Consider the following 13,817-nt stretch of genomic DNA (forward strand, 5'->3'; position numbering starts at 1 on the left):
TTTCATTTTGTTTTCTAGTTAAGATGTTACTTTAAATATGTATGAAGAAATGTACTTTCCATTGCAGATATCCCAGAAGAAGAAGCACGATACTGGGCTAAAAAATTAGAACAGCTGAATGCGATGCGAGATCACGATGATGTAAGTGTTAATAACGGGCATTATTGGTGTATTAACTGTACAACATTTGAATGATATTGCATTTTAGATGCTCACCATTTAAAAAAAAATGTAATCCTGGAATTACAGCAATTTATGATCAGGATTAAATATTTGGATCCAACAGTACACAACATTTTACAGATTTTTAATTATGATTTTGTGTACAAGCATCTTTGCGTCATGTTGATAAACATACAAATTTAAAATTTGCCAGAGTGTAAGATTTTGGTGTGCTAAAAATAATATCCTTGTTTAGTTTGAATTATTGTACTATTTTATTAAATTTTCCTTGCAAAATCTTCATGGCATTGGGGAGTTTGTTCTCTTTACTAAAATGGTAAGTTGAGCAGTAGCATCTATCATCAGCATCTGCATTTAAATACAGAGAGGTTACTTGCCCATTGATTTCCCACTGAAGACTCCAGTAAAATTTATGCCTCTTACAATATGTTTTACATGAGTTTTTAACCATTATGGGAAACAAGATTTGCTTTTAAATAACTAAACATGCAATTTTATTCCTTTAAACATTAGTTTGTATTAGAGAAATTAAAACGGTTTCTTAAATCTTTTGCTCAATCTCTTTAGTTCTGTATTTTAATACCATCTTAAAAAAGATTGTATTTTTCTCCAAACTTAATTTCACGTTCTAAGCATGCTATATTAGTGAAAGCAATGTATGGTGGATGCTGGAAGTCTGGAATAAAAGCAGAACATCTTGAAAATACTCAGGTGATCAGATATAATCTGCAGTCCTGTTCTGATGAAGTCTATCAACTTGAAACATTGTTTCTCTGCAGGTGCTCGCTGACCTGCTGAGTGTTTACAGCATTTTCTGCTTTATGAAGGATTACGTTCAGAAGCCTACAAAATGCGAGTGAGGCAGCTATTATCTAAATGGTTGCCGATTAGGAAAAGGGGAGATGCAACGAGACCTGGGCGTCATGGTACACCAGTCATTGAAAGTAGGCATGCAGGTGCAGCAGGAAGTGAAGAAAGCGAATGGTATGTTAGCTTTCATAGCAAAAGGATTTGAGTATAGGAGCAGGGAGGTTCTACTGCAGTTGTACAGGGTCTTGGTGAGACCACACCTGGAGTATTGCGTACAGTTTTGGTCTCCAAATCTGAGGAAGGACATTATTGCCATAGAGGGAGTGCAGAGAAGGTTCACCAGACTGATTCCTGGGATGTCAGGACTTTCATATGAAGAAAGACTGGATAGACTCGGCTTGTACTCGGTAGAATTTAGGAGAATGAGGGGGGATCTAATAGAAACTTACAAAATTCTTAAGGGGTTAGACAGGCAAGATGCAGGAAGATTGTTCCCGATGTTGGGGAAGTCCAGGACAAGGGGTCACAGCTTAAGGATAGAGGGGAAATCCTTTAGGACCAAGATGAGAAAAACTTTTTTCACACAGAGAGTGGTGAATCTCTGGAACTCTCTGCCACAGAAGGTAGTTGAGGCCAGTTCATTGGCTATATTTAAGAGGGAGTTAGATGTGGCCCTTGTGGCTAAAGGGATCAGGGGGTATGGAGAGAAGGCAGGTACGGGATATTGAGTTGGATGATCAGCCATGATCATATTGAATGGCGGTGCAGGCTCGAAGGGCCGAATGGCTTACTCCTGCACCTATTTTCTATGTTTCTATGAGAAGAGAATGTTCCTTTGTAAAATCTGGGTAATTCGGAGACAGTAACAGAGTTGGTGCCATTATGTGAAACTCCAATACTGTAAATGCAAAATAAAGACAAATTCGAAATATTACAGCTGCAAATTATGTGACTTGTAATATTGATGTATGAATTAATTGATGTTTCAATTAGTATGCATTCCAAGAGGAGGGGGAAAGGCCTTTACCTATTCCGGGCTCTCAATGTTGTAAGTATGACCAAAGTTTAAAAAATTTGTATTTAAGTCTAACTATTAATGTTAACCTTTAATCTGCTGCTCCCCCCCCCCCCCCCCTACACACATTGCTTGTCTTTTAAAAACAAATTTAAAACTCTGCCTCCACTGTCTTTGAGAAATAGGTTTCCAAAGATACATGACGCCAAGAGCAAATGTTTCCTCATTTATCTTGATATTGGAGTCTCTTTTTCTCAGCCATTCAATTCTATGTTATCCCATTTTTGTATCCACTCCCTATACAGTAGGAGCAATTTGTAGAGGTTAATTAACCTACAAACCTGCATATTCTCCCTTAAAGAGATTGGTCTTGTACACAGTGGTTTAAATGCGATCTCGCAATGTCCTATATAATTGAAGCATAACATTTCAGCAATAAAGGATTGCATAATGTTAGTTTTCCTAATTATTTGCTCTATCTACATTCTAGCCTTTTGCAAATCATGCGCCAGGGCACCAGATCCTTCTGCACCTCAGAATTCTGCAGGCTCTCACTATTTAAGTACAATGGTTTTTATCTTTCATAGTGTCATTGGGTTGGAATCATAGAATTGCATACAACAGAAATGGTCCTGCTAAAATATGCCATTGTGTATTTTCCCATTTAATATTCCATGTTCCAAATTTTTACCTGGTCACTAAACATGTCACTTTGAAATCTCCTTATGTGAACTTTCTTCAATTTTTGTGCCATCAGCAATTGGTTTATCATACCCTGGTATTGATCTAAATTATTTTTGATGTCTTGAACTTGAATCTTAATTTTGAAACGACAGCAGACCACTTTTCTTGCTGCATAGTCCAGAGCCTGACTCCCCAGTTAATAAATTATTCTAGTCCAGAATTTCTGGTGAGAGTAATGGTGAAATAATCACTGCACACTATTGTAATAGCTGAAAACTGACAACAGCACAACAAAACCTTTGATGATATTGTGCTTTAAACTTAGCAAAAACATCCCAAGCTGCTTCTCAGAACAATTAGCAAACAAAATTGACCAAGTCATGTAAAAAATATTAAGCAATTTTAGTCAAGAGATAGGTTTTTAAGAAGGTAGTAGAGAAGGAAATAAATTCAACAGCTTTGGGCTCTAAGGCTGGTCACACAGATGATGGTGGTGGAGAAATTACATTTGGGGATGATCATAGAATTATAGCAGAGCAGAGTAGAGATTTTTGGAGGATGTTAATCCAAGAGATTGGGTAGTTAAGGATGAAATTTTGCTTTTGGATGATTTCTCAACTAAGGGGTGGAGCATGAGGGAGGCTCGCCAGGACTGCACAGAAATAGTCAACTCTGAGGCAAGAATGTAATGCCCTGCACATTAATTCAGGGCAACAATAGGACATTGCAGTTGCACATTCTCCAATGTACACAAAAGCTTTTTACTGTACCTTGGCACACATGATAATAAATTAAACTAAACTAAGCATCCACCTCAACCTCAATCTGTCCTTACAAATGCTCATTGGTCTATTATTTCATTTGTTCTCTACCTCTCATTCCAACAAGAAGTGCAGGTCATCATAAATTCTGCAGGTACGGAAGGGGGAGTTGTGGAGGTTCATTGGTATGCAGCCGTGAATCATGTTGACTGCACTTGAACAGCAAGTGAAATGTGATCATGTCACATTAACTTGCAAATTTGAACTTGGCACTAGTAATGCACATTTTTGCACATCCAACTGAAGAGGGTGGAGGTTGATTCCTCGGTTGAATCCTTGCGAGAGCAGGATTTGTGGATATCATGCACAGCTCAGTTGCTTGCAGCTCAGTGAGGTGAGTTGGATAGGTAGTTATTCACCTGGTGACTCATACTTCACAAGTCATAGAGTAGCTCATGATGATAGAGGTAGCTATGATGATTCTGTGGCAAGTGTTCTCCAAGCTATGCACTGTTGGAGACAGATGGTATACCTCAGGGTACAACCAATGATTAGAATTATCATGGACAAGTGCAAGAGAATGAATTATTTACTAACAGCATTTCCAAGCATTCTGATCATGATTGCAGAGAAAGTGAAGGAGTCTGCCTTGACCGTGAGTGATGTAATATTATAGGACAATGCAATAATTTAATCTCATCTCAGTTGAATATCACTTCTGGCAATTTTTTACATCTTGACTGGAAAGAAAAGTGTGTGTTAAACTAAAAAGGCTGACACATACTGGATCAGTAGTCTTGGCATTGCAATGTTGTAATGACTTTCACCAAAACACCCACACAATGCAGTTGGGTAAACATAAGGATGGTGACTAAAGAGGGCACATGTGGGGAAATCTCCATTTTTGCTTGTGGTCCCAGAGAATTGATGTTTAAAGAAAATTTGCAAGGTTTCAATGAAAACACAGGAGTGGTAGGTTGCTGCAATATGCTACCAGGGGAGCTGGTAGAAGCAGATATTATAGCAATGTTTACGACAATGTTTAAGGCATTTAGACAGACACATGAGCAGCCAGGCAATAGAGGAATATGGACCATATGCAGACAAATGAGATTGGGTTAGATTGACATCACAGTCAGTATATTTGCTATCTTTTGAGTTTCGAGTTTGTGTTTGTGTGCACTGATTGGGCCAGTGGATCCAACCTAATCTCCAGATGCTGGGTTTTTGTTTGAGAGAAGAAAATGACTTGACTGACTCTTGGATATATACCTGTGAAGTGTAGCTATTTGCCTCTGTTCTCTGAGTGATGCTGCAGCAACTGGTGTCATGCTTTCTAACATGGTTGCCGTGATCAACCTGTTTTCAGAAACTGCACAGCCAATTCGAATGGATTAGCTAGTATGCAAATTGTATACAGTTACAAGAGTGCGAGGGAGGGAGAGAAATCACATTTATCTCATCAGATCTCTGCAACTTAGTAGTTAGACCTTTCTTCAAACAGGAGTTGATCATTGGGGTGTACTTGGATTTTTAAACCTTGGAGTTCGGGTATCAATTATTCCCCCCATATCAAATTCAAAAATTGAAATAATGAACTGAGGTAGCTGAGGCTCATGCAGTTGCAAAAATGAAAGGTGGCAGTCATTGCATGAATATTTTATGGGAATTGTGAAGTTTCTTCTTCTCTGAGTAGCAATTCGTGCATTGGAGGTTTGGGAAGGGAATTGACACAGAGCAGAAAAACTATCCTTCAGCCACAGTGTTTAAGTAGCATTTTCAAGTAATTTTGTTGCTTACTCTTCGCAAGATACTGCCAGCCACATTGATGAGGACTATGAGGGTGGGAAATATGCCTCAAGTCAATTATCTTTTTTATTTTCTACAGTCATAATTGATAGGCTATGAAACTGGTAACATTCTAAATGTTGCACGAGAGAAAATTGCTTTCAAGGGGTGCTTTCTCTGCAGCTTGGATAGTTTAATGCTTTGGTGAATGAACACCAGTCCTGAAAAAGCAGCTCTGCTTTATTTTACCTATCAAAAAATTACATTAAAAATGATGTCTGTAAAAACAGGAGCCCCCTTCTTATTTATTACATTCTGCAATGCTTTAATATATCACCAAAATGAATTTTGAAGCAATTCATTAGCAAAACATAAAAGGTCTAGGCTCCTATTTGAAGCTTAGTGTTAGAAACACATTTTTATGCCAATATCTGATATTTCCTCTCTACATGTCTGTTTCCAGAGCATAACCAATATAAGGGAATATTAAAAACTAACATAAAATAGAAGGTACATCAGGGATGCAAGAAATAAATGTAAGCTAGGAGACACAAGAGACTTCAGATTATGGAGTCTTGAGCAAAAAAAGAAACTTCTTGAAGAATACTAGGGATCAAGCAGCATCTGTGGAGGCAACACGATGGTCGATATTTGAGGTCGAGACCCTGTAACAGTCCTGAGTTCTTCCAGTAGTTTACAATGTAAGCTTAGTGTGTCACAAATAGGCAATCCCCCTCAGTAAATAAAAGTTAATGAACCACTCAATTTAACATTTTAAGGACAAGGGAACTCATTTGCATACAGTGGCTTGCAAAAGTATTCATACCCCTTGAGCTTTTCCACATTTTGTCACGTTACAACCACAAACGTAAATGTATTTTATTGGGATTTTATGTGATAGACCAACACAAAGTGGTGCATAATTGTGAAGTGGAAGGAAAATGATACATGGTTTTCAATTTTTTTTACAAATAAAAAACTGAAAAGTGTGGCGTGCAAAAGTATTCAGCCCCCTTGAGTCAATACTTTGTAGAACCACCTTTCGCTGCAATTACAGCTGCAAGTCTTTTGGGGTATGTCTCTACCAGCTTTGCACATCTAGAGACTGACATTTTTGCCCATTCTTCTTTTCAAAATAGCTCAAGCTCAGTCAGATTGGATGGAGAGCGTCTGTGAACAGCAATTTTCAAGTCTTGCTAGAGATTCTCATTTGGATTTAGGTCTGGACTTTGACTGGGCCATTCTAACACATGAATATGCTTTGTTCTAAACCATTCCATTGTAGCTCTGGCTGTATGTTTAGGGTCATTGTCCTGCTGGAAGGTGAACCTCCGCCCCAGTCTCAAGTCTTTTGCAGACTCTAACAGGTTTTCTTCCAAGATTGCCCTGTATTTGGCTCTATCCATCTTCCCATCAACTCTGACCAGCTTCCCTGTCCCTGCTGAAGAAAAGCATCCCCACAGCATGATGCTGCCACCACCATGTTTCACAGTGGGGATGGTGTGTTCAGGGTGATGTGCAGTGTTAGTTTTCCGCCACACATAGCGTTTTGCATTTAGGCCAAAAACTTCAATTTTGGTCTCATCTGACCCGAGCACCTTCCTCCACATGTTTGCTGTGTCCCCCACATGGCTTGTGGCAAACTGCAAACCGGACTACTTATGGCTTTTTTTCAACAATGGCTTTCTTCTTGCCACTCTTCCATAAAGGCCCGATTTGTGGAGTGCACGACTAATAGTTGTCCTGTGGACAGATTCTCCCACCTGAGCTGTGGATCTCTGCAGCTCCTCCAGAGTTACCATGGGCCTCTTGGCTGCTTCTCTGATCAATGCTCTCCTTGCCCGGCCTGTCAGTTTAGGTGGACGGCCATGTCTTGGTAGGTTTGCAGTTGTGCCATACTCTTTCCATTTTCGGATGATGGATTGAACAGTATTCCGTGAGATGTTCAAAGCTTGGGATATTTTTTTATAACCTAACCCTGCTTTAAACTTCTCCACAACTTTATCCCTGACCTGTCTGGTGTGTTCCTTGGGCTTCATGATGCTGTTTGTTCACTAATGTTCTCTAACAAACCTCTGAGGCCTTCACAGAACAGCTGTATTTATACTGAGATTAGATTACACAAAAGTGGACTCTATTTATTAATTAGGTGACTTCTGAAGGCAATTGGTTGCACTGGATTTTATTTAGAGGTATCAGAGTAAAGGGGGCTGAATACTTTTGCACGCCACACCTTTCAGTTTTTTATTTGTAAAAAAATTTGAAAATCATGTATCATTTTCCTTCCACTTCACAATTATGCGCCACTTTGTGTTGGTCTATCACATAAAATCCCAATAAAATACATTTACATTTGTGGTTGTAACGTGACAAAATGTGGAAAAGTTCAAGGGGTATGAATACTTTTGCAAGCCACTGTAGGTTTCAAAATAAAACCTAGGAAGAAAAACATTTTTGAGTGGTGATGTAAGTTTGATAACACGACTACCTGCTTTTATTGCTTAGTTAGTCATCATTGTGATGTAGTTTTTTTTAATTGTTTGCTATCCTTTATTACCCCACAGGCAACTGGAGCTATTTCGGCTGGGCAGAAAATCAAAGTATGTAATTATTTGTTGCTTCTTACTGACAATATATCTATTATTAGACTGCAAATTCAGTCAAATATAGATTATCGTGTTCAGTGAGTAAATAACGTTTTTAACAGGTCAACAGATTTTATGATACAGAATGAGGTTGATAGACCAGGCTACTTTTTTTGTTTTAACAAGCTTTGCACCACATATTCTTTACACAAGCATTATATAATTTGGCTTTAACTGCAAGGAAATTGAATAACCTAAAGAACAAATATTGAGATTATACATTATCATTATTAAATACAAGATAACATAAATGTTGATCATTTTTGTTTCCTAATTAGTCAAAATTATTTTATTAATCAAAATTAGCTATATTGATCACACACATTGTTTCAAATAGTTCTGTGGCATATAATTAAATATGCCTTGATATTTGAAGTAAAGTAATGTAATATGCCAAAGCAAAACATTACAGATGTTGGAGATACTTGGGTATCTCCAACAAGTAGGGTCTGTGGGGAGAGCTAATATTTCGGGTTGATGATTCTGTTGAAAGATCATGGATTGCTCTCCACAGATGCTGCTTGAACTGCTGAGTATTTTCTGTCTTTGTGTGTGTGTGTGTACACGTGCACGGATGTGTATGCGTGCGTGTATAAATGCAGGCACTTAAGTGATTTCAGTTTTGTGATATTGAACTTTTAATTATCTGAACAATTGCAAGATGTTGAAAGTTTTTAAAGAAATTGCATTATACACAAGTAAATTACTTATCTTTTAATCTTTTTTATTCAGGACATGTAGTTAAATAGTTATTTCATTCTGAAGATCATTCTTTCCAACCATTTTCGGGAAAATAGTTTCAGTAATAGTATCATATCACCGGCAATTGTTTGAAGGGAGTTTTAGTTTAATTTCATGTGGTCACTGTAAATTGCTTCAGCAAAAGATGAAAGATAGAAGCACTGGTTGAAATTGATGGGAGAACAAGGAAATAAGTGCAACAATGTGATTAATTGGGAATGTTCTGAGAACTCGATGGGTTGAAAGGCCTCCTACATTAAAAAATAAATATGTGACGTAAGAAACTAATTACGATAACTTTTTAGGAGATATTTATCTCTACACATGGTGGATGAGTTTGTTAACGTAGTAGGTTGCAGTTAATTATCGTTAATTATACACATGGCAAATTATAATTTGTAAATGAGAAATTGAGCATAACTCACAGTGACAACTTCTGGATGTAAGAAGAGATATTTTCAAATGTCACTTTTCCATAGGTTTAATGCTAAGCATTGGGAAAGAGCAATCTTATAATTCAATGGACGAATAGTCCAGCTGCTAGAACAGTGGTTGCTTACAGCTCTTAAAGCCTGAGTCCAACCCTTACTTCCTTACTTTTGGGCATTAACATTTCCAGCAGATCTATTAGTGGCATTTGATCAAAAACAAATATTGAATATCCATCTAAACTAGCAACTATAATACGTTCATCAGTCATCCTTGTTACTTCATTTTTTTTTAAATCTGCTGAGATTAAATTTTTAGCTAGTTCATGAAATATCCAGATCCCAAATGCACAAAGCATGGTCCATCTATGTTTTATTCTGAAAGCAAATGCCAATACTTTAACTTCTTCTGATAATATTTCTGCGACCTAAAACTTGCCCGTAATCAAAAGTAGTCTATTTATTTATGAACCTGCACCAATCCCTTCATAATTGAAACCATCTTGAATATTTTATCTTGCATCAAGGGCATTTGGACAATTAAGATTCATGCCTGGTTGATGAATTCCCACAATCAATCCACCTGAAATTATGGTTGAGTGTGAAATTCAGCTTTCATTCACATTTTTTAGCTAATTCCCTTATCATCATTCTTCATTACCATGGTTCCATTACTTTTTTTGTGACAGGCACAGTGTCTAATAAACAATTTTTTTGAGTGGGTAACTTCTATACAATATACTGGGAAGAAATATTTTTGTGGATTGTACATAGTACTCTGAAAGCTGAATATAGAACATTCAGAAAGCATTTGATAAGGTCCCACATAGGAGATTAGTGGGCAGAATTAGGGCACATGGTATTGGTGATAGAGTGCTGACATGGATAGAGAAGTGGTTGGCAGACTCTTTACAATAGTTTAGTGCAATAGTAAATAAAACAATAACAGAAAAAAAAGTTTAGGTTCAAGAAAGAAATTGGAAATAAAAAAACTGCAGGAGCTGGAAATCTGAAATGAAAATAGAAAATCTGGAAACATTCAACAGGAAAGAGAAACACGGGTATAATGCTTCAGATCAAAAGTCATTTATTAGAATTGGGAAAGAGAAAACAAATTACCGTAGTTTTCAGTTGCAAGAAGGGTGGAGGAGGGATGGGAAATACAAAGGGACTTTCTCTGATAGGGTGGATAAAGATTCCTGATGATGAGTTGTTGATGGAGTTGGAGTCATCTGATTGATAGATGGATGAAAATAGAGATAGAGGGAGAGTGAGAATACAAAGGGGCACGGCATCTGAAATAGAGATCAGAGCACATTGTTTTAAATACATTTTATTAGAATGTTGTCATTTTAACCCGTTCAAACTATTTCTGTTTTTTATATGTCTTTGGATATCAATGATTTCAAAAATATTTGAAAAGCCTCATAGACTTTTGTCAGAATTTTTTGCCTTGATTCCTGTCAGAGGCTCTCAGGGTCCTGGGGCCAGTGTTAAGCACTAAATCAACTGAAGCCTAATTGTCAATAAAGTCAGACTGTTGCTGCACCTATCCTTTAGTTTATTGTCACGTGTACAGTGAAAAGCTTTTGTTGCATGCTAACCAATCAGTGAAAAGACAGTACATGATTACAGTCGAGCCATTCACAGTGTAGAGATATATGATAAAGGGAATAAAGTGCAAGATAAAGTCCAATCTAAGATAGTCTGAGGGTCTGCAATAAGGTCTCCATTTGACTCGGGGATCAGTACAGCACAGGAATGCCCCTTCGGCCCACAATGTTCGTGCCAAACATAATAATAATAATAATAATAAATTTTATTTGCGGGCGCCTTTCAAAGTCTCAAGGACACCTTACAGAAATTAACAAGAGAGAAAAAACATATAGTCGGAGTAAAATAAATAATAAGGACATCACCAATACACAAATTAAAGACAGAATTCGCTCCAAAGACAAAAAATCAAAAACACAATGTGAAGAGAGAGCAGCGGCAGCTAAACCGCGCCAGCGTCCACTCTCCCTTCCGACAGCCATCTTGGACACAAACTAACATATTCACATTACACACAAAAAAAAAAAAAATCATCCCCCCACAATGGTTACCACTGTGGGGGAAGGCACAATGTCCAGTCCCCATCCCCAGTTCTCCCAAAGTCAGGCCCATTGAGGCCTCCGCTATTGCCTCTACGGAGGCCCGATGTTCCTGGCCGTTCTGGCTGGGTGCTGTTGCCCCGGCGTCAGGAGAGTCCTTTCAGCGGCTGGGCCACCTGGAACGGCCGCTTCCTAACTGGGGACCGCGGCTTCCGAAGCCGACAAGGCCGCGCCGGTTTGGAGCTCCCAGGTTCCCAATGTTAAAGTCGGCGCCGCCAAGATGATGCCAAGTTTAAATTATCTCATTTAGTTGTACACGATCTATATCCCACTATTCCTTGAACTTCCACGTGCTTCTCTAATAGCCCCTTAAACACCACTATTTTATCTGCCTCCACCACCACCCTTGCAATGTGTTCCAGGCATGTGTGTAAAAGCAAAAATTGCCCCACATCTCTCCATTAAACGTCTCCCCTCTCATCTTTTAGCTTATGCTCTCTAGTGAAGGAACATTTCCACACTAGAAAAAGGTTGTCTATCTTATCTAGCCTTTCATAATGTTATATACTTCTATCAAGTCTCCCCTCAACCTTCGACACGCCATAGAAAACAATCCAAGTTTATCAAACTCTCTTTGTATCTGATACTGTCGGTATGGCTGTGGCTTGCCGAGATCTTCAAGGTCCAGTATAGTTCCCCTCCTCAAATCTACATACTGTCTACATACTGTTTAAGGAGTCCACCTTGGATATACCCAACAAATTCTGCCTCATCTAATTATCTTGCACTAAGTCGCAGTCAATGAATCAAGGACAGTCAAAAGCATGCATGTGTACAAAGTCAGTAACTCATGGAGAGAGTGCAAGTCTGGTCAGTGGGCTGCATCAATTAAAATTAGTCTTGTGTTTCTGTTTTGTGGAATCTGGGTTTATTTCTATTATACTGATAATTGACACTTAGCAACAATTGACATGGCCTTTGACAGCATAACAAACAAAAATGGCATCTAAACAATACAAATTTGGGGGCCACAACTTGTGGAGCCTGCTGTCTCAATCACCACTTGTCGCCCTTTTGGCTTTGTGAGTTGGCTGTTTTGACAAGACATTGAATTCATTTGTGCCGACATGGGGGTGTTTAAGATGGGAAGTGAATTTGAGGTGCAAAATGGGTCAGGCATTATCTGACCCATTGTTTTCATAACTTAGCCCCAAGGATCAATTCCTGGTCAATGCTTTCCTGTATCTAATGCTCTTGCTGCTTATGCTACAAACTGCTAGGTCAATGAGGAAAATTATTATGAACTTCAGCTTCTTCTAAAATAGTGTTATACAGTTTTCAGATCTTCACAACTTCCTTTAATCTGAGACCAACTGTCCTTTGAGGAATGAGCTACCCAGTTAATTTGTGCTATTAGCTGTTGTTGCATCCTTTTAAATCTTTCCAAACATGACAGAATCCAGGTATATATTAAACAATGCTATCCATCGGGTGCAAGTTGTGAGAATTGTGAAAATATTGAAGATCTTGAAACATTTTGGAAATAATACTCTTTGAAGCTGGTATTATTTTACAATTCTGTAAATTCATCATTGTGGCAATGTGGTTTTCATTGTTTATAGACAATGAAGATCCTGACAGTGCAGTGGATGACAGAGACAGCGACTATCGAAGTGAAACTAGCAACAGCATCCCACCTCCATATTTTACAACATCTCAGCCTAATGCATCAGTCCATCAGTATTCCATTTCTTCACGGCATCAACAGAATGGATCGCGGGATTCTTGCACTGATTCTATTCACAGTTATGAGCTAGATTATTCAGATCATCAGAGGCCAATAAGGTACAATTTATTTTGTTGATGGCTGTTTGGTTTTACAAACAAGTATTATTTTCAGTCGATATTGATTGTTGTTTTCAGCTAAAAGTGGGTTATCCAGTAAAAGCATTGTGCTATATCCTGAGACTGCACAGTGGTTGTAGATGAGATTGTGGTTTATTCTTGATGTGATTAATTTCTGGTCTAATTAAGTTCATTGGGAGTGTTCCGATATACTGGAGGTAATTCGGAGAGAGAACAAATGCCTCTTTAAAATGACGATATATGATTGGAGGTGTAAAATGCTTTCTTTCTTGTTAGGATAGGGGGAGGGAGCACAAGTAACAGGTTGTAATCAAAAATAATATTTACAGTACTTAGATGCTATTCTGTTATTAAGGCCTTTTTCATTCTGAAATGATTTTTGAGATTTATTTTCTAAAATGAAAATATCTGTGTTTTTTGTCATGTTTATACCTTTCTGACTGCCAATCTAATAATTGCTTGGTATCTCTCCCAGTATTTAAATTAACCTGTAAATAGTTCTGAACTCTGGCCTGGAGCACAGTTTGACCAGGGTGTGAGAGGACTAATACCGAAGTGATAGCACATTGGTGTAAATTAACATTCTAATTTGTCAGCTCCACTGTTAATAATGTTCACTGGTTAACAAAAATCGCCTGGAAAAGAAGTGAGAGGTACCTGGCTGAATATATTTCGTCCATTGGAAGAGATATTCTTCCCACTCGCCGCCAGAGTAATTGAATAAATTTGCAAAAGGGTGTACACAATTGCTGATTTCCTATTTTGAGAGATTGTGGTTTTAATGTGAACTTGAATCAGTTTAA

General features: G+C 38.1%; 1 protein-coding gene across 10 annotated transcripts in view; it reads left to right on the forward strand.

Moving 5' to 3' along the window:
• Positions 1 to 13,817, forward strand: part of unc13a (unc-13 homolog A) — a 169,306-nt gene that overhangs the window by 36,968 nt on the left and 118,521 nt on the right. For 8 of the 10 annotated variants that reach the window (XM_033046858.1, XM_033046865.1, XM_033046856.1 and 5 more), the window contains exons 6-9: positions 68 to 141; positions 1,987 to 2,041; positions 7,806 to 7,841; positions 12,771 to 12,993. In XM_033046858.1, coding sequence (XP_032902749.1) covers positions 68 to 141; positions 1,987 to 2,041; positions 7,806 to 7,841; positions 12,771 to 12,993 — 388 coding nt within the window. The remainder of the gene's footprint in view (positions 1 to 67; positions 142 to 1,986; positions 2,042 to 7,805; positions 7,842 to 12,770; positions 12,994 to 13,817) is intronic. The other 2 variants (XM_033046861.1, XM_033046864.1) reach the window with 1 other exon arrangement.

The sequence above is a fragment of the Amblyraja radiata genome, chromosome 29 (genome assembly GCF_010909765.2).
Source record: "Amblyraja radiata isolate CabotCenter1 chromosome 29, sAmbRad1.1.pri, whole genome shotgun sequence".
In the NCBI taxonomy this organism is placed as follows: Eukaryota; Metazoa; Chordata; class Chondrichthyes; order Rajiformes; family Rajidae; genus Amblyraja; species Amblyraja radiata.